The 26,712-nt window shown below is 42.6% G+C and overlaps 1 protein-coding gene across 6 annotated transcripts in view; it reads left to right on the top strand.

Annotated features, from left to right (window-relative positions):
• The window catches only part of UQCC (ubiquinol-cytochrome c reductase complex chaperone), a 110,959-nt gene that overhangs the window by 46,865 nt on the left and 37,382 nt on the right, over nucleotides 1-26,712 (top strand). For 5 of the 6 annotated variants that reach the window (XM_009233528.3, XM_054541459.1, XM_009233529.3 and 2 more), the window contains one exon: nucleotides 19,324-19,432. In XM_009233528.3, the coding sequence (XP_009231803.1) occupies nucleotides 19,324-19,432 (109 nt within the window). 6 annotated transcript variants of the gene reach the window in all.

Here is a 26,712-nt window from a genome sequence, read left to right as displayed (position 1 = left end):
TGTTGCATGTAAAAATATTTAACACCTTAAACAGTATATTTTTTCTTCGGCTGTGAAATAAGTAGCCAAAAAAAATCAATTTTTCATCTAATGTTACACAGTATTAAAGGTCAGGATATAGGAGAGTCGTTGAAGTCGGGGGCTGGGGAATGTATTTATTGAACTGCCAGATCTTGGGAAAGTAAATTCTGGAGAACTAAGTTTACTACTTTGACCATAGTGAGTATCTGAGGAACATGGGAATGGCTGCCCTGTCAAAAGCACCCTTGTTTGAGACTGCCTTCAGCTGAGCCTTTGCATCACACAACTGACTACTATATACTTTTTGGTTTTGATCACCTCTGAAATGTTTCTTCCTCTGTACTCACACAGTTACACTGAGTTTGGCTTAGGGGCCTAAGGTGGCAGTTTATTTTATGCTTTTTTTTTTTTTTTTTTTTTTTTGTAGACATAGTCTCACCGTGCTGCCTAGGCTGGAGTGCAGTAGTGCAATTGTGGCTCACTACAACCTCCGTCTCCCAGGTTCAAGTGATTCTTGTGCCTCAGCCCTCCGAGTAGCTGGGATTACCGGAGCCCACCACCATGCCCAGGTGATTTTTTTTGTATTTTTAGTAGAGACAGGGTTTCACCATCTTGGCCAGGCTGGTCTCAATCTCCTGACCTCAAGTGATCCACCTGCCTTGGCTTCCCAAAGTGCTGAGATTACAGGCGTGAGCCACCATGCCCAGACTATGCTATCTTTTTCTTTTTTTTTTTTTTTTTTTTTAAGTTTTTGTTTCTTTTTATTTATTAAGATAAGTACTCAGAAGTGCAGTTACTGGGTCACTCCCCTGGCTAATTAAACCCCCCTCCTTTTTTTTTTTTAATTTATGAAGTATTTATTGATGATTCTTGGGTGTTTCTCGGAGAGGGGGATATGGCAGGGTCATAGGATAATAGTGGAGAGAAGGTCAGGAGATAAACACATGAACAAAGGTCTCTGGTTTTCCTAGGCAGAGGACCCTGCGGCCTTCTGCAGTGTTTGTGCCCCTGGGTACTTGAGATTAGGGAGTGGTGATGACTCTTAAAGAGCATGCTGCCTTCAAGCATCTGTTTAACAAAGCACATCTTGCACCGCCCTTAATCCATTTAACCCTGAGTTGATCCTTTCCCCACACTTCCCCCCTCTTCCCTTCAACAAAACCGCCATCGTCCTCATGGCCCGCTCCCGATGGTCGCTGTCTCTTCGGAGCTGTTGGGTACACCTCCCAGACAGGGCATATGCTATCTTTTTCTAAGCAGTAGTTTATTAAGTGCACACCATATCCTGGGCACTTTGTGGGAACTAGGGAATAGTTCTCAGGAAGCTCACAGTCTAGTGAGGGAGATAAGATGTGTAAAATGGTCAATTATGAATCAGAACACCTAAGTTATATAATAAATATGAGTAAGAAGTACTTATAGGATCAAAAAGGAAGCTGCAACTATCAAAACCCTTATACTTCTACCTGTTAGTTCTTTGAAATGTGCCACGCATCAGGTAGCTTAGAAGGCACACTGCCTTCCTGTTGTCTTAATGGTGAAGGTTAAGGCATAGCGTTCAGGGAAGGAAGCTGCATATATTGAAGGGAAAAAGTGCTTTTTTAGGAGAGGAGGACTGTAGAGGTGGCACTGTAAAATTACTCACTGGAAAGGTGGGAGGATTGCAAGAAGGCTAGGGGAACTCAAAGATAATATTCAGAACCTGTATGAAAGACTCTTTATTGCCCATATAGCTAGAGGTATCAGTGTTAGAGGGAGTGGATGGCAAAATAAAATAAAATATATAATCCCTGTGACCACATCCCAAGGTCAATACCCGCCTAACAGCAGCTGGGAGAACCTCGAAACTACTTATAGTTCTTTAAAGTTTCCAAACTGTGCCTGCTTAATCTTCCTTGCTGAGGTTGGTTTAATTTCTGAGGAGTAGGGTGTACCACCCCCGGTTCAATCGAGAGAGGGAAGCTGTCTGCTTCAAATGTATACTTGATTCCCCTTCCACTCTTTCTCTCGCCTAGTTCTAATGATCTGCAGGTTTTGATGGAAAGAATCTGTAGCTTTTCAGTTTGAATCAGCACTCTTCTTGAGGACCACCTGTGTGTGCAGGACCATGGGATGTTGGAGAGAAGGGTATGACATGTGTTCTTTTCTGGTAATTTCTTTTGGGCAAATCAGATACAGACTCTGTGTCTCTATCTTCAAGAAATGTAAGTCTAATGGAAAACAGACATAAAGCACGATTGCCTATAATGCATGACAGTGAAAGAAATGCTGTGCCCAAGACACAGGAAGATGCAGTGGAAGCACAAAGTGGTGTAACTAAATCCAGATTTGGTGATGGGGTGGAGTGTTGGATAAAGAGTCGCTTTGTGGTAAAGGTGACATTTGAGATGCACCACGAAGAGTGACTAGAATTTCTGTCAGAGAAAGGGTGAGCATTTTAGACTGAGGGAATATTAGGAGCAAAAGATAGAACGTGTACAAGAACATGGAATATTTGAGGGCAGCCAGTTGCCTGATGTGTCTGGGGCAGGTTTATTGAGGAATGTAGTGGAAGGGTCACCAGGAAAGTAGTTAGTTTGGGGCTCAGTTGTGCTGTGATCCTCCAAGAATTGGAGAACTCTTTCTTCTAATGGAATCGTGCAGGGGTGGGGTGGGCAGGCTGTTAGGAGGAATGATGGATCCACCCCAAGTCTGTGGAGAAGCCATGTTCTATTGGCCCTGCTCTCTTAGCCTGAAGCTCCAGGAGGGTAACCGAAGGATAGCCACATCAAGGTTATAGGACTCAGTGGACTTGCTGGAGGCGTAGGGGTTGAAGTACCTCTCGGAGGTGGTAGTGTGGGGTGGGGGAGGAGGCTTAGAAAACAGAAAAGTAGAAATAATGCCTCCTCCCCCAAACAAAACCAAAACCAAACAAACCTACTGATAAACAAAAATACCCTGGTGGCTGACATTTCAGAAGGTTTGCTTAGGTTCCCAAGGGTAAGGGTTCCCTGTTGACTCTTAGAATAAGGACAAGATTTCTCACACCCTGTTAGTTCCCTGGAGGAAATGGTGTTTCACTTATCCTGTCTGATTTTTTTAGTTTCACAGTTTTTCTGTGGTTTAGGATTTAGGACTGGGACGCCCTCCAGCTCCTAGAGGACCCTTATCAGTTGTATACTCACTTGAGCCTGCAGCTGCAATGACTATGTGTTCGTTGTCTTTGCTGAACAAGATTAGTATTGACTGTGGCTGCTGAAAAAATGCTGAGAGAGGCCGCTGTCTGCGCTGTCCAGCATCCCCACGTGGACTTGATAAAAGCAGGCCTCCTCCCCTATTCCCTATCTTGGCCACTGGCATCATGCCCACACCAAAAACCTGGGAGCCCTTCTTTGTCTCTTCTCTCACCCCTTCACGGGCTCAGTCACCTAACTCAAAATTTTTTTGACTCTGACCCGTAGTAACAAATGCATGTTACTTTGTGACCAGAATGGACACATGAATCTGATACAGAAGTTCTGTAAAATTTATCCTTATAATGTCAGGTAATCTCTGATATTTTCTTTTCTTTCTTTCTTTCTTTTTTTTTTTTTTTAGTTTTAAGGAGCAAGGAGTTTAATAGGCAAGAAAGAAAAGAAAGAAGGGGGAAGGAAAAAAGAAGCAGCTCCTCTGTACAGAGACAGGGAGGGAGGCTCTAAGGCCGAGAGAGGGAACCCCTGATATTTTCTATTCCATTTGAATTCATTTTAAACGGACATTGATGATGTCACCCACTAAATTGATTTCACTGAGTTGCAACCAACAGTACTTGAAAAGTGGTCTTTGGCCTCTAGCTTCCCTGTCCCCATTCCATTGGCCTTCTCAGTACAAATGGGGTCAGTACACAAACAGACACACACATATGCACACACATGCACTCACTCCTTAATGTTCTCCATTGTTCTCAGAATAAAATACAAGTTTTGGCCGGACCCAGTGGCTCACGGTTGTAATCCCAGCACTTTGGGAGGCTGAGGTGGGCAGATTACCTGAGGTTAGGAGTTCAAGACCAGCTTGGCCAACATGGTGAAACCCTGTCTAATAAAAATACAAAAAAATTAGCCAGGCATGGTGGCGGGCACCTATAGTCCCAGCTACTCAGGAGGCTAAAGCACGAGAATCGCTTGAACCTGGGAAGCTGAGGTTGCAGTGAGCTGAGATGGCGCCATGCACTCTGGCCTAGATGACAGAGCGAGACTTCATTTCAGAAAATAAAATAAAAGTTTCATATCATGGCATTTACATCTGATCAAATGTGACCTATGGTGCCTTTACTAGTCTCATCTGTTGCTATTCTAGGCACCATTACCATCACTACTCCCTTCTCTGCAAGAAAAAGCAAAACTATGTAGTAGAAATATGAAGTCTTCTGCACAAAGTTTCTTCTGCCTAGAAGGCCCTTCCCCCGCCTCTCCACTTGACAAATTCCTGTTTTTCTTTCAGTATCCAATTCAGGTGTTATCTCTGCTTTGAAGCCTTCCCTTCTGGGCAGGGAGATTTATGTAGTTGGAATTTGTGTTGGCATTATAAGTGTTAACAGATTTGTAGAGACTCCCCTTTTCAAACTGTCATGGAGCACTAGTACCTTCTCAATGCAGAAATTAATTTTATAAAATGGAATGGAACAAATAAAATTAGAACATACCTGTGATGGAGGTAGGATGGAGAGGGAGTAAAATGTAGTCTGTTTTTAAAGATTATTTTAAAGTCAGGTATTTCATAAATATAATTACTACTAGGTGTTTTATGTATATTATCATTTATTTATTTACATACGTTATTTCACACATGCTTACAACTACTTTATTCTCATTTTACATATGAGGGATCAGGGGCTTAGAGAAGTCAAAGAACTTTCCCAAAGAAGTAGTTAGAATGTGGTGGAGAGGAAATTCAGGTGCTGGTCTGGCTAACTGAAAGCATTAAGTTGCTTTCCTCTTTAGTAATTATAACTACTAAAGTAACTAATTAAATACTTAAATTAACATTAATTAATACTTAAGTACCTACTTAAACATAGATTCATAAAATTATGGCATTTATTCTCTTGATTGAAGGTACTGTGTACGGCAGACAGATTTATTTCGTGCCCTCTTAGGGCTTATGTGAGAAGAGAGACATTAAACAAATCACTAATAAAATACAACTGTTATAGGTGCAGTGAGAGGATGTGACAAGGCTATGTGGGAGAAGCTGGGAACCTCATTTAGTTTAGGGGTGGGTCAGTCAGGGAAGGCTTCACTGAAGAGGACATTTACATTGACACCTAAAGGGTGAGTAGAAGTTAGCAAGTGAAAGAGTGGATGAAAAAGCCTTCCAGGTAGAGGGATCTAGTGGTTTTCAAACTTTTTATCAGCAGAGTCCTTTTTAAAAATGAAATCTTATGCTCAGCCACCATATATGATATATATGATAAAAGGAGGTGGGAATGACCTGCTTGCTTCACATCTTCACAACGTGCCCACTGAAAAAAGACCATTAAGTAGTTCCATGGAAACTCAGAATGCAGTTTAAAAACTACAGATCTAGTCCAATTCTCTCATTTTGCAAATGTGGAGACAGTTTTGGCAATTTTAAGGAATTGTCTCAGGCCACTTACTCAGTAGTGGTGGACCCAAGACAACTCTGAAGTTAACTATGGTTACCTGCCCCTTCTAAACATTTTGCTTCCTTTCTGATTGTCCTATTTGGTGGTCAGGGGATAAGGGTCTCTTCCCCTGAGTATGAACATGTCATATGAGCATAGCAAACATTTACGGATCACCAGCTGTATGATGGGCCCTGTGTTTCTTGGCGCTCACTATCTGTGTCCCGGCAGAGGCCTCAGGTAAACCTGAAATTAGCACAGGGTGATGTACAGATTATACGGGATCACGGGGGGAAGGGGGGTTGCCTGGGGATGGTCAAGGAAAGCAGTTGCCTTGGCCTTCTGGGGGCCAGAACAGACTATATGGGATTGAGGAGTAATTAAGAGGCAAAGAAGTTATTGTAAACTACTTTTCAAGAAGTTTCAAATGAGGGGATGATCGCTTGAGAGAAAAACAGTTCAGAAGGGAAGCATTTAGTTGTTTTTTATTTTAAAATGGGGAAACACTGGAATGATTTCATAAGCTGAAGGGAAGAAGCCTTTGGGAAAGAAAAGAAGGAATTAAAGTGTTGGGATGGGAAAGGGTTAGAAAGCAGACTGGTGCCAGTCTCAGCACAGCCAGAGAACTGCACCAGCAGACACTGGCAGCCTCTGCAGAGGCTCTTTAAAACCACCACAGCATTTTTGATGTAGCTGTAGGGCATTCAGGCTTCTGCTGGATTCCAGCAACCCCAGGCCTGCTATACATGGTGAGCCCTGGCCATGTGCACATCCTCTTTTGCCCTCCCGCAGCCAGAGTTGCAGTGTTCAAACACCCACGCTTGTAGCTTTATTGCCCAAAGCAAAGGCCTATGCAGCAGCATTTTACCAACATTGCATACCCTAAGTGCGCTGATACCTGGTACCCAGGGGCTTATTCTTTATAGTGGATCTGACAGGCAAGTTGCAGGCCAGGTGTAGCTCTTGGAGGAGGCTCATTGTCAGGTGAGATGGCTTCAGGAAGTGCCTCACCCAACTTGTCTGTTTGCCCACAGGCTGTCCTGTGGCCCTCATGCTCCCCCCCAGAAGGGTTAGGCTTCATGGTGAGGGAGTTTGGGAAACCAGGTGGAGATAGCCATGTACACAGCCCTGGAAAAGGGTCAGCATGCCAGCTTACAGATCAATAAACTCATTCATTAGCACACTGCTGGGGCTTGAGTGTAGCCATCTAGGCTCTGCTTTCTTGGCCTCAGCTGGTGACAGAGTAAGGGAAACAAGCTGTGTGAAAGTCCCCTTTGGGATTCCTTCATAGCAGCCAGAGTGACAAACCTGCCCAAGTGCCCGCTAGTCTTTATTAATTCAAAATCAGATCTACTCTAAGCAGCTTATAAACTATCATGTGGAAGAAACAAGGCCAAAACACAACTGGCATTGTCAGAGGGCCCAAGCAGAGTGAGCGAGACAGGATGCTCAGAGCTGCCAGTACCTGGCAGGAGGTCAGCATCAGGAATAACAAGAATCTTCCCTCCCAGATTTAGGCTGACAGGAGGAAATCATAGCTAGGAAACTCTCCTGTTCCTTTGAACTCTACAGACAGTGTTGTTGTCTTCCGATTTGTCTTATTTAGCAGGAAGAGGTTCTTGGTGCTATCACAGAATGGGAGAAAAAGGGGGGAGCTCAGGCTTCATTCCAGCTTCTTTCTTCTCTACTGTGCAACCTTAAGTTACTTAACCTCTTCAGAGTGTGTTTTCTTTTCTGTGAAACGGGGACAGTTATAATGTCCTGAGAGAGAGAATGAATGTAAATGAATCTTACAGTGACAAGTCTCACATTACAGAACATAGTAAATGGTAGTAATCATTATTATTTTCCATAAGGCAGGATTGATAGCTTCAGCCCTTTATTATTTGACATTCCTAGCGAGTGACATTTTCTTCCTTTGTCCCATCTCCATGCTTGCCTTTGAGAGATATTTGCACGCCAGGTTTGAACACTCCTTTTTTTCTTTACTTTGCTAGCTGGGTTATTTGCCTTTCTTGTATGTAAAAGAGATCAGTATTATGTATGAGCCACTGGAATCACTGAGAGACAAGGATAGTACTGTGAAGCTTAAAACCTAAATAATAAATTGTGGGTTTAAGAACATCATCAGGCCAGGCACGGTGGCTCACGCCTGTAATCCCAGCACTTTGGGAGGCCGAGGCAGGTGGATCACTTGAGGTCAGGAGTTCGAGACCAGCCTGACCAACATGGTGAAACCGTGTCTCTACTAAAAATACAAAAATTGGCTGGGTGTGGTGGTGGGTGCCTGTAATCCCAGCTACTCAGGAAGCTGAGGCAGGAGAATCTCTTGAACCCGGGAGGCAGAGATTGCAGTGAGCCAAGATCATGCCACTGCACTCCAGCCTGGGTGACACATCAAACTTGGGAGGAGCAACTTGAGTTTGATCCTAAACAGAGTAGTAGCTTCTGCACAGATTCAGTCTGTATTCAGAGTAGGTGCTTAGTAATACTTGTTCAATAAATGATTAGTTAATTAATATAGGAATCTTTTTCATTACAAGATTGTTTTTAAAGTTTATTTTGCATTTTTTTGTTTCCTGGGTACAGATTGGCACACTGATATTTTGCTTTTTTTTTTTTTTTTTTGAGACAGAGTCTCTCACTGTTGATGCCAAGGCTGCAGTGCAATGGCACGGTCTCGGCTCACTGCTACCTCTGCCTCCCAAGTTCAAGTGATTCTCCTGCCTCAGCCTCCGGAGTAGCTGGGACCACAGGCACCTGCCACCATGCCCAGCTAATTTTTGTATTTTTAGTAGAGATGAAGTTTCACCAGGTTGGCCAGGCTGGTCTCCAACTCCTGACCTCAGGTGATCCACCTGCCTCGGCCTCCCAAAGTGCTGGGATTACAGGCATGAGCTACCACGCCCAGCCTGCATTCTTAAGGGCAGTTTTTATTTATTATGTTTTAGCATGGAAGTGTGTTATCCCCTCCATAATGCCCCCTGCCCTTCTCAATTCCCCCTCGTTTCCAACAGAGGGTCTGACATTATGACTTTAAATCAGTGGCAAAATGTAATTTGACCTCTCAATGTTAAATTTAGGCATTTATTATGAGGGTATACACCCATGATGTGAGTTAAAGTGAGCTGTATTGTGAAATAGCTTACTTAATGACTCAACGTTATTGTTATATGGTCAGAGTCTGTGACAAGTGTTGGCTTTGTTTTGCAGCGGGTAGCAGGATCTTCAAGTCTTTTATTTTTATTAACCATTTTGACTTTGTTTTATTTATTTTTCTTTCTTTGTTCCTTTTTTTTTTTTTTTTTTGAGACAAGGTCTCACTGTGTCTCCCAGGCTGGAGTACAATGGCGCTACCACAGCTCACTGCAACCTCCACCTCTGGGGCTCAAGTGATTCTCCTGCCTCAGCCTCCCAAGTAGCTGAGACTACAGTCATGCACCACTGTGCCCCACTAATTTTTTTGAGACGGAGTCTTGCTCTGTTGCCAGACTGGAGTGCAATGGTACGAACTCAGCTCACTGCAACCTCTGCCTCCCTGGTTCAAGCGATTCTCCTGCCTCGGCCTCCCGAGTTGCTGGGATTACAGGCATGTGCCACCACGCCCAGCTAATTTTGCATTTTTAGTAGAGATGTGGTTTCACCATGTTGGTCAAGCTGGTCTTGAACTCCTGACCTCCGGTGATCCGCCTGCCTCAGCCTCCCAAAGTGCTGGGATTACAGGCGTGAACCACTGTGCCCGGCCTGATTTTTGTATTTTTTGTAGAGATGAGGTTTCATCGTGTTGTCCAGGCTAGTCTCGAACTCCTGAGCTCAGGTGATCTGCCTGCCTCGGCCTCTCAAAGTGCTGGGATTACAGGCATGAGCCACTGCACCTGGCCTATTTAATTTTCTTTTACCATTCAACATACTTCAACCTTTTCTGAATGATTCAGGATGTCCTGATAACTCTTAACTGTATTTTGCCAGACTATTGTCTTTGAGTTGTACCTGTTGAACCTCAATTGCTCTGCTATTTTTTTCGTGTCTCTATTAAATAAATTTTTCATTTCCTCTTTTCCTATTAGGCTGCTAGCAGTTACTCTTGTTATAGGTGTGCTTGCCTCCAGTTAGCCAGTCTTTTTTTTTTTTTTTTTTTTCTGATGTGTTATTTCTAACTTGATGCTAGTTTTGAAGCTTAAATTACTGTACTTGTGAGGACTGGTGAAAAATAGGGTCAATAGATCCTGGAGGGTTTGTTCTAATCATTAAAGGAGGCAAAAACAACAAAAACCTTAGTAGGACTCTGGGATCAGATTGTCTAGGTTCAGATCTCAGTTTTAGCACTTACTAGGTTTGTATCATTGGGCAAGTTACTTCTCTAAGACTCAATTTTCTCACCTGTGAAATGAGGACAGTAAGGACACAAGTATCAGCTTCATGGAGTTGTTGTAAAAATTAGGAAAAATAATGCATCCAAATCACTTGGCATAGTGCCTGGCACGTAGTTGTGTTAACTGTTAATTATAGCACTTGTCCGTTTTTGCTATTTAAGTTTTTTTTTTCTTTCTTTCTTCCTGTTAGTCATTTTTAGAATAGGAAAAATTGCCAGATAAACTAGTTGAATTCAGCATCAATCAGATGTCACCCTAATAATGGTCAAATAAATTAGTAGTAATCTATTATCTCTGGTGTCCAAAAGTTTTCACTGGGGTGTCTGTGGATGAAACACAGAGTTGGAGTTGAGATTTCTTCACTTCCATCCTTCCATTCCAATATCAGATGTAATTTTTTCTTAATGTCTGAGAATAGTATGTTGGCTGGGTGTGGTGGCTCACGCCTATAATCCCAGCACTTTGGGAGGCCAAGGCAGGAGGATCACTTGAGCTTATGAGTTTGAGACCAGCCTGGGCAATGTGGCGAAACCCCATCTCATCTCTACAGAAAATACAAAAGTTAGCTGGGCATGGTGGCGCATGCTTGAAGTCCCAGCTACTTGGGAGGCTGAGGTGGGAGGCTGAGGTAGAAGGATGGCTTGAGCCCAGGAGGCAGAGGTTGCAGTGAGCTGAGATTGTACCACTGCTTTCCAGCCTGGGTAAATAGAGCCAGATCTTGTTTCAAAAAAAAAAAAGATAGTATGTGTAGAATGCTAGCACAAAAGGGAAGATAAAGAAGGTACCATTTATGTAAAAAGAATACAGACATACATAAACTTGTATGTGTATAGGTTATATGTGGAAGGATTCCTAAGAAACTAGTAGCTGAGGTTGCCTTTGGGAGAGGAACTGGTTGGCAGGGGATGAAGGTAGGAAGGAGACTTGGTTTTTATTACTATGTGCATGTATTACCTATTAAAAACAGTTATCAAACGAGTAAATTGAATGTGATAGGCTTCAAGGTCAGGTGGCCTAAGAATTGGTATTCAGCTGCTTGTCTGGACATTCCAGGCAGCTGACTGTCTTAAGATTTTGGCCCAGCCTTCGGCTCTGCTTTTCCCTTGCAGAGGATAAACAAAAAAAGTCCTTCACAACAAGACGACTTTTCTGTCCTTAACTACCTAGTGAATTCGATTCACAAACTCAGGGAAAGAATTAGGTGAGCATTTAATTAGCTGAATGTGGTACTGGTGATTGGACAGCCCTGTGGATCAGAATCTTATTTTTCCAGTAGAACTCATGGGAATCTTCAGTAACTTCCGGTTGATAGGAAGACTGATTCTTTGCTTTGGTCTTACAACTTTATGTGTAATGAGATTTGCTGTAGAGCTTTATATAGCAGTTCTTCAAATGACGTTGTTCTGTTCAATGTCACTTTGTTTTAACAGTGATGAGGAAAAAAATAACAATTCCCATCTGGGGCCACTGCCTGTGTGGAGTTTGCATGTTCTGTCCATGTCTAAGTGGGTTTTCTCTGGGTCCTCCTGTTTCCTTCCACATCCCAAAGATGTGCACACAAGGTGAACTGGCATGTCTAAATTGTCCTATTGGAGTGGGTGTGGGTGTGAGTGTGCCCTGCCATAATGTATGCATAGCTCACATTATTTCAGTGTTTAATATTGGAAGTCTTTTGGGTCTTTATTTAGAAGTTTAGTGATGTTTTTGTGACCAGAAATATACTGTAGGAATATAACTCTTGTTTATGTCACTTAGCCTATGGTAAAATAGGTTTCGTAAGTTGTTAAGCTTACAGTTACAGTTTCCAAGAATCTATCTGTGTTGTTAAATGAAGAGTTACAATATTTAGTGTTCTGCATCAATAAAAGGTCTGTTGAACTTATTGGGTCTAATGTTGTAGGAGTAATGAGAATTTGCCCTCCTTTGGCTGGGCATGGTGGCTCACGCCTGTCATCCCGGCACTTTGGGAGGCCAAGGCGGGCGGATCATGAGGTCAGGAGATCGAGACCATCCTGGCTAACACTGTGAAACCCCATCTGTACTAAAAATACAAAAAATTAGCCCGGTGTAGTGGCGGGCACCTGTAGTCCCAGCTACTCGGGAGGCTGAGGCAGGAGAATGGCGTGAACCCAGGAGGCGGAGCTTGCAGTGAGCCAAGATGGCGTCACTGCACTCCAGCCTGGGCGACAGAGCAAGACTCTGTCTCAAAAGAAAAAAAAAAAGAGAGAGAATTTGCCCTCCTTTTATTTTCAGATGTCAATCCATGTCTTCTAAACTGTTAGTATCAGCAAAATTAGGTACAGGTTATAACAATCTTTGCTGGTTGTATATTTCTCAAAAGGCAGGTATAATCTTTAGTTTATATTTCTGGATCAGAATATTCTGAAAATGATAGTTCTATTAAAGTAAATTCAGTCATGTGTTGCTTAATGATGGGGATCTGTCCTGAGAAATGCATCATTAGGTATTTCATTATTGTGTGGGCATCACAGAGTATACTTACACAAACCTCGGTGGTATAGCCTATTATATACCTAGGATGTATGGTATGACCTATGGCTCCTAGGCTATAGACCTATACAACTTATTACTGTTCTGAATACTGTAAGCAGTTATAATGGTAAGTCTTTGTGTATCTAAATGTATCTAAACATATAAAAAGTACAGTAAAAATGCAATATAAGAAATAAAAAATGGCATTCTTGTATAAGATATTTATCATAAATAGAGCTTGCAGAACTAGAAGTTGCTCTGGATGAGTCAGACATTACTGTATACTACTGTAGACTTTATAAACACTGTACACTTAAGCTAAGCTAATTTTTTTTTTTAGACAGGGTCTCACTCTGTCATCCAGGCCAGAATTTAGTGGCACAATCAGAACTCAATGCAGCCTTGACCTCCCAGGCTCAAGCAATCCTCCCATATCAGCCTCCTCAATAGCTGGGACTACAGACGCTTACCACCACATTTGGCTAATTTTTACGTTTTTTTGTAGAGGTGGGGTCTCACTTTGTTACCTTGGTTGGTCTTGAACTCTTGGGCTCAAGCAGTCCTCCCACCTTGGCCTCCCAAAGTGCTGAGATTACAGGTATGAGCCACCACACCTGGCCATAGGCTACATTAAATTTATTTTGAAATTTTTTCTTCAATAATAAATTAAACTTAGCTTACTGTAACATTTATACTTTATAAACTTTTAATTTAAATTTTTTTTTTTTTTTTTTTTTAAGGCAGAGTCTTGCTCTGTTGCCCAGGCTGGACTACAGTGGCATGATCTCGGCTCACTGTACCCTCCACCTCCGGGTTCAAGCGATTCTCCTGCCTCAGCCTCCTGAGTAGCTGGGACTACAGGCGTGCGCCACCACGCCTGGTTAATTTTTGTATTTTTAGTAGAGATGGGGTTTCACCATGTTGGCCAGGCTGGTCTCCTAACCTCAAATAACCCACCTGTCTCGGCCTCCCAAAGTTGTGGAATTACAGGTGTGAGCCACTGTGCCCAGCCTAAAAAAACTTTTTGACTCTGACATTTTAAGCTTAAAGCACACATTATATAGCTTTCTTTATATTGTTATTCTGTAACCTTTTGTCTGTTTTTTTAAATTTTATTCTACTTTTAAAAATTTTGTTAAAAATTAAGACATAGAGCTGGGCGCAGTGGCTCGTGCCTGTATCTTAGCACTTCGGGAGGCCAAGGTAGATCACTTGAGCCCAGGAATTCGAGACCAGCCTGGGCAAGATGGTGAGACCCTGTCTCCTACAAAAAAATTTAAAAAATTAGCCGGGCGCAGTGGCGTGCACCCGTAGTCCTAGCTACTTGGGATGCCGAGGCAGGAGGATAGCTTGAGTCCAAGAGTTTGAGGTTACAGTGAGCTGTGATTGTATCACAGCACTGCAGTTTGGGTGACAAAGTGAGACCCTGTCTCTGAAAAAAGAACAAAAACCAACTGTGACACAAACACTCACATTAGCCTAGGCCTCTACCAGGTCAGGATCATCTAGACCAGGTGATAGGAATTTTTCTGCTCCATTATAATCTTATGGGACCACTCTCATATGTGTGGTCTCTTGTTGACCAAAATTGTTATGTGGTACATGACTATATTCACCAAATGTGTCCTTTTCCAGCACTGGTGATATTTATATATTTAATTATAGGATTGAGGCTGGGAAGAAAGGGTTAACTTCTCAGAGACTCATCTGCTGTCAGTGCTAAGGAATGAATCTTCTTCCAGTAACTGGCCACTCTCTGCTGAGTGAAGTCTGTGCTTTTTCTTAGCAAGTCATTTCAAAGCTCTTCATGACCTTTCTGGCTTCAGTTTTCTGCATCCTATACCCTGTCCTCCCCACAATCTAGGTATTCACTGTTACCTTAACATCCTGAACTCTTCCATGGCCCTGCCTTTGCTTAGAACATTCCATCAGTTGGACATTCCCTTTGTCTTTTGTCTCAACCTGTTCAACTTCAGCTTATCCTTCCAAGATCCAGGTACAGTGTTTCATTTTCCATGAAGCTTTCTCTGATTCTACTCAGCCAAAAGTCATCCTCTTAAACTCCATTGCACTCTTCTCTTGGGAGATCTATGGCATTCCCTTTTAGGGCTGTTTATGTGTGGTGTACCCCTAGAGGAAACTGCTCCATAAAAGCTGGGTTCTAGTTTTAGCCATCACTCTAATCCCCACAGCATCCAACCAGACACCTTCACACAACAGGAACTCCTATGTTCATTGAGTGAATTGTCAGTCACCATTTTGAAAGTGTCTTCGTTTTGCCTTATCTTTTCAACTGGATAACCATTTGAGCCCACTGTTATCTGGAAGGGCTATAGAACAAACTGTGTTGTGAAACAAAAAACACTTCATCCCATGTTGATACAGTTAGAAAGTTTATGGTCTGAGAAAATCTGTGCCTTTTAAACCTCAGAGGGCAGGTGTATTAACAAACTACAGAATTTTCAAATAAATGAAGAATTCCATTACCTCACTATTGCTGTTGATGAATTGGCCTCTGACAACACTTAAGCATCAAAACACACAGTGTCTTTTCAGGTGAGAGGCTGACATGAGGGATTTGATTAACTTTAGAAAAGTCTTATGAAAAAGGACTGTTAAACTTTTTCCCAGTTTGTTTCTGCTGTGGAATATGCTCTGTGTCCTATAAAGTAGCCAAATCTTTTTTCTGTGACCTGTTTCATTATTGTCACAAAGTGCTTTTTTTTTTTTTTTTTTTTTTTTTTGGCCCTGTCACCCAGGCTGGAGTACAGTGGCGTGATCTTGGCTTACTGCAATCTCTGCCTCCCGGGTTCAAGCGATTCTCCTGCCGCAGTGTCTTGAGTAGCTGGGATTACAGGCGTGTGCCACCATACCTGGCTAATTTTTGTATTTTTAGTAGAAACAGGGTTTCACCATGTTGGCCAGGCTGGTCTTGAACTCTTGACCTCAAGTAATCCGCTCACCTCAGCCTCCCAAAGTGCTGGGATTACAGGTGTAAGCCACCACACCCAGCCTACAAAGTGCTATTTCTTAAGCATTACCTGGGGTCAGAGGTTACAGTTTTTTTGTTTTTTTTTTTGTTTGTTTTAAGACAGAGTCTTGCTCTGTCGCCCAGGCTGGAGTGCAGTGGCGCGATCTTGGCCCCACTGCAACCTCCACCCCTCGGGTTCAAGCAATTGTCCTATCTCAGCTTCCCAAGTAGCTGGGACTACAGGTGTGTGCCACCATGCCCGGTTAATTTTTTATATTTTTGGGAGAGACGGGGTTTCACCATGTTGGCCAGGCTGGTCTTGAACTCCTGACCTCAGGTGATCCGCCCACCTCGGCCTCCCAAAGTGTTGGAATTACAGGCGTGAGCCACTGCGCCTGGCCTACAGATTTTGAATCACATCAATAAATCTCATTTGGGATCATGTAGTCAGCCTTCTTTTTATTTTCAGATGGAATCTCACTCTGTCGCCCAGGCTGGAGTGCAGTGGTGTGATCTTGGCACTGCAACCTCTGCCTCCTGGGTTCAAGCAGATCTCCTGCCTCAGCCTCTGGAGTAGCTGGATTACAAGCGCACACCACCACACCTGGCTAATTTTTGTGTTCTTGGTAGAGACGGGATTTCACCATGTTGGCCAGGTTGGTCTCGAACTCCTGACCTCAGGTGATCCACTGGCCTTGGCCTCCCAAAGTGCTGGGATTACAGGTGTGAGCCACTGCACCCGGCCATGTTGTCAACCTTCTGTCAGATACCGGAGTTCCCACCAAGCGTTGATTCACTTCTCAGTGACAGGCAAATTCTCTACTTTTTGAGGTTGTCAGTTTCTTTATTCAAATCTTCAGACACTCAGGCCAGGCACAGTGGCTTATGCCTATAATCCCAGGGCTTTGGGAGGCCGAGGTGGAAGGATGGCTTGAGTCCAAGAGTTTGAAGTTACAGTGGGCTATGATTGTGTCACTGCACTCCAGCCTGAGTGACAGAGCAAGACCCTGTCTCTAAAATTAAAAAAACAAAACTTTAGACATTCCTGTTAGTAAGCTTTTGATTTTGCTGTTCAATGTTGATTATATCTTTCTCCCTCTATGGCCTGCCCATTGGTTCTGATTCTAACTCTTTGGTTTTATTTGTTTGTTTGTTCGTTTGTTGAGACAGGGTCTCACTCCGTTACCCAGACTGGAGTCCAGTGGCACCATCATGGCTCACTGCAGCCTTGACCTTTTGGGAGGGATCCTCCTGCCTCAGCCTCTTGAGTAGCTGGGACTACAGGCATGCACCACGGCATCTGACTAATTTTCATATTTTTTGTAGAATCGGGGTCCAACTGTGTTGCCCAGGTTGGTCTCAAACATCTGGGCTCAAGTGATTCTCCTGCCTTGGCCTCCCAAATGCTGGGATTATAGGTGTGAGCCACCAGGCCTGACCTGATTCTCTTTGGTAAACAGTTTAATTGCTTTTCTACAATGTTTAAGTCAACTTTCCTGTCTTTCTCCAGGTTAAATATCTTCTGGTCTTCTTAAGATACTTCTAGTCCTCCTATTTCTTAAAATGTAATGTTCAAAACTGTGGATAGTATTTTAAATAGGTTCTGGTTTGTGTTGAGTATAACAAAAGTCTCACTTTACACATGATGGCATTATATTTGCATTACTGTATCTAAAATCACATTAATTTGGAGGGCAACATTGTTATCCTCTTGAATCCTACTGAGCACATAATATCAACTTAAGCCTGTAAGTCTTTTCACACATAGGTAGGCATGACTTATCTGTGCTGTACTTTTACAGTTGTTCTTTTAGATTCAAATGCAGGATCCTGAATTTATCCGCATTAGGTTGATCTTGTTAGATTCAACCTGTTGAAGTATTTTTGGTTCATGGTTGGATCATCTGGCACATTTGTTTTCCTGCCCAGCTTCTTGTCATCTGCAAATTTGGTAAATATGTTTTCTTTTCTCCTTCTTAGTTATTAACAAAGATGTTGAGGCAGGCCAAGCTGTAATCATTTCATTGTACCATACTATTGCTGGTAGATTTTAATTGGCAAGATCAATTGTGTATGGATATAGAATTGTCAGCTTGGATTAACTATTCCATAATTATAACAGGAATTGTCTTTTAGGTGAGTAACCCTATTTTAGCTGCTTAATAAGCTATTTAATGAGAAACAATAAAAATAAGTATAGTCTGCCAGGCACGGTGCCTCACACCTGTAATCCCCACACTTTGGGAGGCTGAAGTGGGAGGAAGTCTTGAGCCCAGGAGTTCGAGACCTGCTTACATGCAAATTGAGACCCCCCCATCTCTACAAAAAAATAAAAAATTAGCTGGGCGTGGTGGTGCACACCTGTAATCTCAGCTACACAGAGGCTGAGGCAGGAGGCTCCCTTAAGCCCGGGAGGTCGAGGCTACAGTGAGCTGTGTTTGTGCCACTGCATTCCGGCCTGGGTGACAGAATGAGACCCTGTCTCAAAAAGGAGAAAACAAGCACTTTGGGAGGCTGAGGCGGGCGGATCACAGGTCAGGAGATTGAGACCATCCTGGCTAACACAGTGAAACCTCGTCTCTACTAAAAATACAAAAACATTAGCCGGGCGTGGTGGCGGGCACCTGTAGTCCCAGCTACTTGGGAGGCTGAAGCAGGAGAATGGCGAGAACCTGGGAGGCAGAGCTCGTAGTGAGCCGAGATGGTGCCACTGTGCTCCAGCCTGGGTGACAGAGCGAGACTCCGTCTCAAAAAAAAAAAAGGAGAAAACAAAAAAGAATGAACTGTGGTCATGCATGAAAAGAGGAACTAGTTTGAAAAGTTGGGGACCTTGCTTATATTCCTATATATAATAAAATATAATTCTTATATGTTTAGATTATGTGAGATCTTGAGCAGAAAGCCCTCTGGACTGACTAGAGGCAAATGTGGTATAGGGGAAAGGGTCCTAAACTTGGCCCTATGGTGTTTGTTCATTTATTTATTCAGCAAGTGTATATTGAGTGCCTACTGTACTTAAGCCCTGGAAATAAAATGTTGACAAAAACCAGACTTGATCTTTATCTTCAGTAGAGCTTGCATTCTGGTGGGGGAAGCAACTGGATAATTACACAAACGTAATCATAATACTTTCTGTGATCTGTGTTCTGGACAAGTGTTGTCCAACAGAAATATAACGCCAAGCCATGTATGTAATTTAAAATTTTCTAGTATCTACATTTGAAAAAGTAAAAAGAAACAAATTTTAATAGATTTTATCTAACCCAGTGTATCTTAAATATTATTTCAACATGAAAGTAGTATTAAAAATTGAGATATTTTATATTCTTTTTCTTCAACTAAATCTTTGAAATCTTAAACTTGTGCCACATCTCAGCTTTGACTAGCCATATTTAAAATGCTCAATAGCCACAGGGGAGCCACTGTATTGGACAGCACAGTTCTATACCCAGTTTTACAGACTCTGGTGTTGGGCAAATTACTTTCTGTCTTTAGGACTCCTGCTTTCATCAGTAAAATGAAGGATTCAGACTTGTTTATCTCCTAACAACAAAATGTGGTTCCCTCCAGGTATGAGGGAGCCTTCAGAGGTGCCCTAAATAATCTGTATCTCGATCTGGGTGGTGCTTGTGTGGGTGTATGTATAATACATAAAAATTTATCAGGCTGTACACTTAAGATTTATACACTTAATAGCATCTTTGTTATATCTCAGTAAAAGTTAAAAAAAAAAAAGTTCACTTCCAGTTTGATTTGGTGCCCTTTGCTAAACTCACTCTTAGATGCGGAGACCTTCAGTGGAAATGTGTGATGTGAAAAATGCAAACAGCCAAGACTTTTTTTATCTTCTTCCCACCCAGGATGTGTCTAGTCCGAATGAAGCAGGAAGGCCGGAGTGGGAAGTACATGTGTCGTATCATAGTTCATTTTATGTGGGAGGATGTTCAGCAGCGTGGCAGAGTCATGGGGGTAAGTGAGTGCTGTCAGATGCTCGTCCTGGACAATTCCAGAGAAGGGTTTGAGTTTGGAGTTTTATCTGTTCTAAAATGGCCCTGCTTTTAGATTTCTGTGAAATGCTGCCTACTATCAAGTGGCAGTTCAGCTAAAGTCACTTTTTCTGCCTCTGTGGAAACTAATACTCCACAGATACTTTATGTGTTTATACACATTATAGTGATTTGTCAGTGTGAAGTCATCTTGTATGGAGACGGGATTGTGAAGCCCAAATCGTTGTGATAGGAGGGATGGATTTGGTGAATGGAGGGAATCAAATGATAATCTAGTTAAGGATACTATACCTTTGACACCAGTTCAATATTTGAACCAGTCCTTCTATAAATTAGCTCTGATGGGAGGCCCTGGTATGGGGCCTGCACTGTCCTCAGGAACTGAAACTCAAGCTCCTTGATCACTGGCAACCTAGAAGAGTCTGGTAAGATACCTCCTGAAAATGTACATTAGTACATTTAATAATTAACCTGAGAAAGGGGAATATATTGTATATATATGTCACATGGGATGTAATGACAATAGAAAAATGAAACCAAAACACTAGAATATAGTTGGTTATACAGATCATGGTGTGTCCGGAGTTGGTTCCTTCTGGTGGGTTCTTGGTCTCGTGACTTCAAGAATGAAGCCACAGACCTTCGCAGTGAGTGTTACAGCTCTTAAAGATGGTGTGTCTGGAGTTTCTTCCTTCCGGTAGGTTCGTGGTCTCGCTGACTTCAAGAATGAAGCCACAGACCTTCACAGTGAGTGTTACAGCTCTTAAAGGTAGTGCGGACCCAAAGAGTGAGCAACAGCAAGATTTATTGTGAAGAGTGAAAGAACAAAGCTTCCACAGTGTGGAAGGGGGACCCGAGCGGGTTGCCCCTGCTGGCTGGGGTGGCCAGCTTTTATTCCCTTATTTGTCCCTGCCCATGTCTGCTGATTGGTCCATTTTACAGAGTGCTGATTGGTGTGTTTACAATCCTTTAGCTAGACACAAAGTGGTGCGTTTTTACAGAGTGCTGATTGGTGCGTTTACAATCCTCTAGCTAGACACGGAGTGCTGATTGGTGCGTTTTTACAGAATGCTGATTGGTGCATTTACAATCCTCTAGCTAGACACAGAGTGCTGATTGGTGCAAGTCCCCACCCAACCCAGAAGCCCAGCTGGCTTCACCTCCCAATAGTATCTTCTTTTGTTTATGTTGTGTATTTTGTGTATCTAGATCACGTTTTAGTAGCTTGTAGTTCCCTGTTACTTCTCATTTCATTGCCTCCCAGCTTGGGAGCATCCAAAGTAGAACCGTGACTGGGTCATGAAATGGGTTAATTTGGTTTCTTTCATTACAGGGCAAAGTTCTCCCTGTGGACTGAGAAGTAAACAAAGTTTATGGACATATTATAAAAGTTACATATGCTCATAGAATAGAAATCAAAGAGTAAACAGTATTGAGTGTCAAAAACAAGTGTCTTTCTTCCCCCCAATCTAACTCCCCAGAAGTAACCTTTTTTTTTAATGTTATTTTTTCTTACCTTCAAGGAAGGAGAAAAGTAACCATTTTTGAGTTGATGGGTATCCTTCACCTGAGAGTTATCTTTGTAATCGTCCTCTTTGGTTCCTTTTTCATTTTTTGCTTTCTTTCTGTCATAGCTGCTGTGTAACATAGGGAAAAAAAGTATTTTTTCTGCTCCCTCACTCAATTACAATTACACAGAAGGTTTCTGTGACACATTTGTGGGAGTTTCTCCCCACACAGCAAACAGGCAATCAATTCTGGAGAGAGGTCACCAGGTGGGTGTCCTCTAACCCAATTCAATTCCAACATTGTGTACTCGGAGATAGTGTCAGATCCCACAGGTTGAGGGCTCTGCCCACAAGACTGCCCCCAACTTGCCACACCAGTTGCAAGCTCCAGGCTGTTTTACCTGTGCTTCTGGCCAACTGATTATAAATTGGGGTTCCCCACCCTTTCCTTTGGTTCACAGGAACCGCTCTGTTTGCTGGAGCGGCTCACAGAACTCAGGGAAACACTTATTACATTACCGGTTTATTATAAAGGACATTACAAGGGATACAGATGAAGAGATGCATAGGACAAGATGTGAGAAGGGGTGAGGAGATTCCATACCTTTCCTGGTGTGCAGCTGTCCAGAAACCTCCACCTGTTCAGCTATCTGGAAGTGCTCCAAACCCAGTCCTTTTAAGGGTTTTATGGAAGCTGCATTATGTAGGCACAACTGATTAAACCACTGGCCATTGGAAATCAGTCAGCCTCTCTGCCCTCCTTGGAGGTTGGGAGATGGGACAGAAAGTCCTAACCTTCTAATCCTCCCTTGGTCTTTCCAGTGACCAGCCCCTACCCTGAAGCTACCTAAGTGCTGCCAGCCACCAATCATTAGCATACAAAACGACACCACTTTGGAAAGGCCAAAGATTTTAGGAGTTGTATGCCAGGAAAGGAGTTGAAGACCAACTATATATTTCACAATATCACAGCTGCCCAGAGTGCGATCAGCAGCCTTTAAGTTATTCATCCAGCTGAATGTTCCCACATGCCCTCAAGTACTTACCACCCAACTCCGTGGCAGCACACAGTGGACATAAGGTGGTGTTGGCAGTCTCAGTCCTATTTAATGATGGCCAGCGATACCTCCTGGTCAGCCAAAGCCCTGGCTGACTGCCAGGCAATTATGCAGTAGCTCTTCCTTTAGTGAACCTGTTCTTCTTATCATTGTTGACTAAATTCTGCTGGAAGTAGTCTCACTAGCCATATGGGCCACAGCTGTCTCTATCCTGAATAGCTTAATGAGCCATAAGTTGCTGACTCCTGGACTGCAGGAATCTTTTAGTTGCCTCTCCCCACAGATGAATTTCCTTCTGGACCTCCATCTCTCTTTATCACAGTAGTCAACACTTGAGCCTTCTCCCATGTTACTTCTTATGCAGTGTCCCTTCTACTCAACTATAAGTTTTATAAAGGCGGAAAACCATCTTATTCAGTTTTTTGCTTATGCAGTAAACATTGAATAATCGTCAAATGAATAAATAATTGTCAAATAAATGAATATATTGAATACCAGCCTTTGGAATTTTTTAAGCTAACATTTATTAGATAAATCGTACCTGCTTTATTAGTCTCTGATCCAAGTGTATATCAGTGCAGTACTGCAGGAATTAGGGGAATTTTTCCCCTATTGCATTTTATCCAGCCATTTTTTCTATTTGGATTGTTGTAGATAGGGAGCTGCCCCATAGGGGAGTGTTTTAGATCAGCGTTTCTCATACTTTAATGTGCCTATGGTTCACCTGAGGATCTTGTTAAAATACAGATTCTGATTCAGTAAGTTTCAGGACAGGAGCCAGAAAATCTACAGTTCTGAAAAGCTTCCAGGTGATGCGGATGTTGCTAGTGACACAGGGGTGGGGTAGGGGACAATAGCAAGGTCTTAGGTGGTCCCCCAATACAGGCTCTTAAATTGCCTTCATGAAGAGAAGTGCCCAAATTCCGGTTTAGTTACAAAGACTATAAGTAAAGGATGATGGTTTTAAAATAATAGAGATTTGGAAGAGTTGGGGAATTACTATTATTGCTTTCTGCTATAGTTGACTTGATACCTCCTTTCTAACCTCATGGCATAAATAGACACGCCTTATATAGGCAAGACAATTGTATATTAACCAGTGGGTTGTGAGTGCATGCATGGATGAGTGTGAGTGCATGTGTGTGTTTGAGGGGATCTCAGTCTTCCGTGTGTGTACAACCTATAAATGGGACACGTGGCTAAGGAGAAGTAATAGGCAGTGTAGAGCCAGTCTGGCCTGGTTCTCACCCTGACTGGCAAATCTTTCCTCTTCTGTGCTTCAGTTTCTGTATTAAAAGAAAGGTGGGGACAGGGGAGGCCTAACTACATGAGCCCCAAGTTTTCAGCTTTTTTTCAGCTTGAAAATCTGTGGTTTGAAGGTGGTAATTTGCAAATCTATCTCTGTGTTATTTGGCATCCCAGGTGTACCTCTGTAAGAAAACTCATATAAAAAGTAGAATTTATAAAACCAATCAATGTAGTAGTGATTTTTCTCATGCCAAAAACTTAGAGGTGGTTGCTTTGAGTGGACTGGTGTGTGGAAGATCAAGAAATAAGAGAGCCACTTTTGAGTTAGTGATGAATAATAAATTTGCATCAAAAACTCCTTTGAAATTAGAATTCTATTCTGATTTGGTGGGAAATTTTTTATTTTACAAAAATTTGCTTTTCACCAACTTTTTGGAGCCCAACTATTGTGAAAAATGGAGCCGACTCATATATCATCGTGAAGCTGGTACAAAAAGCAGGTGTTAAATTTGAGGTTACAAAAATCACATCAATAATTTAGAGTGTTCTGACTTAAAAAAAACATTATTTGGGATTTAAACTTATAAATTAGCTGTGGAAATAAAGTTCATTATATCACCTCATCTGGTCTAGTTTTATTTCATTAACTGCTTCTTAAAAATCTTTGTGAGCTGAGTTGCAGCTGAAGAGGTTGGAGACCATTTTTCCTTGGGCCCTTGCCGCACTCCTGAGTGTTGGTAAGAGTAAAGAACTAAGTCTTGACACAGCTGTAAAAACAGACAGCGCCTTTGGCCTCAGCACTTTCTCCTGGTGCAGGCAGATTTCAGATGTAAATTTCACTCTCTCCCTCTCCTACTAATGAAGTAAGTTTCTTTTGCTGGGTTTGCAGCCAGGTGTGTCCAGTCTTGTGGCTAACCAGGGCGCTTTACTTAATTTTTCCATTTGTGACATTTCAACCAAACTTAAAAAACAAACATAAAAATTAGCTCACGGCAGTGGCTCAAAGTGTTAATGGTAACCTTAGGCTGGCTAAACGACTTCCTCTCAGTTCTGCCCTGCCAGACATCTCCACCTTGTGGCTCACAATGAGCAGGCTCAAGCTTTCCAAGACAGAGATGGGAAGGGATGGGAGTGGGCTGTAGTTGAGAAATTACAGTTTACCCTTATTAGCGGTCCCTGGCATGCCTGTTGCCTCAGTGAGACTTCTGGAATAAGAATGCACCTTCTGTCACCTCATGGTCCCCTGCTCTCTCTCTAGCAGAGCTGCTTGATGGGATGATGCAGAAGGCCTAGGAAAAGTGGAGGAACTGTGGGCTGAACTGGACTCTTGTGTAATTCTGCCTTGCTTCTCAGAACCACCATTTTGCTTTGTAAGGTCCTCTGTGATCACACTCCAGACCACCTCTCCAAACTCATTTCCCCTAGTTCTTCTTGAACCTTAAATATGTGAAACCTACTAGCACATGTGCCTGGCACTTAGTAAGTACTCAGTGAACATCACATTCCATCCTTGCTTCACATACCCTTCACTCCAGCCAAGCTGAATTCCTTGCTATTTCTGTCTTGTGTCTTTGCTCACTCCGTGCATACACCTAGATTGCCCTAACACCCCAGCCTCAATTCCTTCACATCCTTCCACAGCTAACTGGAAGCCAATCCCAGTTTCCCCTAAGGAAGTACCTTAATGATTTATATCTACCCTTCTTCCAGCTCTTACTCTTTCTATTTTGTATCACTGTCATTCACTTATGTTGACTGTCTTCCAGGTGAATTCCTGTGGTGCAGGATCACGTACATCTGTCTCCAAAGTGCCTGTTATTGCCCCTTTCCTGAATAGGTGCCCAGTAACTATCTGAAGAATGAAAGAAGCCAGTCCTGCAGGCCCAGAATAAGTACTGGAAAAAGTGGGGCAGGGAGATACCATTTTTTATTCTGAGGATATTTGTTTGCTGTGTTAGTCTTAAATATTGGAAGAAAAGGAAATAAGAAATCGTTTCCCCCACCATCAACTGTTCAGATCCTTTTTCCCATACTTTTCCATCTTCTAATGGAATTACTTGATTTTTTAAAAACCCCAGTTTATACATAGGGTATATTATGTTTCTTTTCTTTCTTTCTTTCTTTTTTTTTTTTTTTTTTTTTTTTGACGGAGTCTCTCTGTGTCACCCAGACTGGAGTATAGTGGCGCGACCTTGGCTCACTGCAACTTGTGCCTCCTGGGTTCCAGCGATTCTTCTGCCTCAGCCTCCTGAGTAGCTGGGATTACAGGCGTGCACCATGCCCGGCCAATGTTTGTAATTTTAGACAGGGTTTCACCATGTTGGCCCGGCTGGTCTCGAACTCCTGACCTCAGGTGATCTGCCCTTCTCGGCCTTCCAAAGTGCTGGGATTACAGGCATGAGCCACCACCCTCGGCTGGTATTTTATGTTTCTAAACTAACAAAGGCATTACATTTTAGGAGGCTTTAGTTTTTCTGAAAATTTCCTTTCAGGCCTCTGTAATCACCACCTGTCACCAAATCTCCTCTCTTTCCCTACAAAAATTTTCAGACCTCTTCTATTTTACAATGATATAAACATTTTACTGTTTTGCATCTCTAGGTCAGAATTAAAACTTACTGCCAAAGATATTGTTTTTAAAGACAAGGAGCACATTAAAAGGTATAGTTAGCCTGGGCAATGTAGGGAGACCCCATCTTTACAAAAATAAAATTAGCCGGTTATGGTGGCACATGCCTGTGGTCCCAGCTCTGCGGGAGGCTGAGGTGGGAGGATCACTTGGGCCAGGGAGTTCGACGTTGCAGTGAGCTGTGATCACACTATTACACCCCATCTTGGGTGGGGGAAAAAAAAAGGTGTGAGTGTAGGTAAAGGACAGTCCCTTGGGCTTGAGGCCGTGAAAATAAGAATACATGTTCTCAGATACCAGTTGTTCTTTTGAAAGTTTCTAAAATGGCCTGAGCTGTTGGAGTGGATAGTCAGTTATTAGGGGAGAGAAGGCTAAATTCTAAGAAGTCGGAGTAATTCCATTTTGGGATTGGCTTACGAATTTAAGCAGGGTCCTACTGAAAATGTACCTCTGGTAGATACATGCCTTTCTTTACACATGTTTCCTACCCCTAGGCCTTAAGAGGTAGCAAGAGTTCGAGGAGTAGGTGCCTCAGGCAGTTTTACAACTGCTCAGACACATAGGTGCATACAGTCAGGGTGCCAGTCCTGTCCTTCTGAGTGGCACATCGGACTCTGTGTTACTGCAGCACTACACCAACTTCAGAGATAGAACTTACCATGGTGTGCTGTAATTATTGGTTTATATAGATCCCTCCTATTAGAGTGGGTAAGGATGCTTATAGAACCCTTGTAGTTACATAGGAGAATGTGCTTGTTCTTAGCAGATATATATTGAAGTATTTAGGGGTAAAATGTTT

Source organism: Pongo abelii, chromosome 21 (genome assembly GCF_028885655.2).
Source record: "Pongo abelii isolate AG06213 chromosome 21, NHGRI_mPonAbe1-v2.0_pri, whole genome shotgun sequence".
NCBI lineage: Eukaryota > Metazoa > Chordata > Mammalia > Primates > Hominidae > Pongo > Pongo abelii.
The sequence above is the reverse complement of the archived record's forward strand: the minus strand, read 5'-3'. Positions and strand labels throughout refer to the sequence as shown.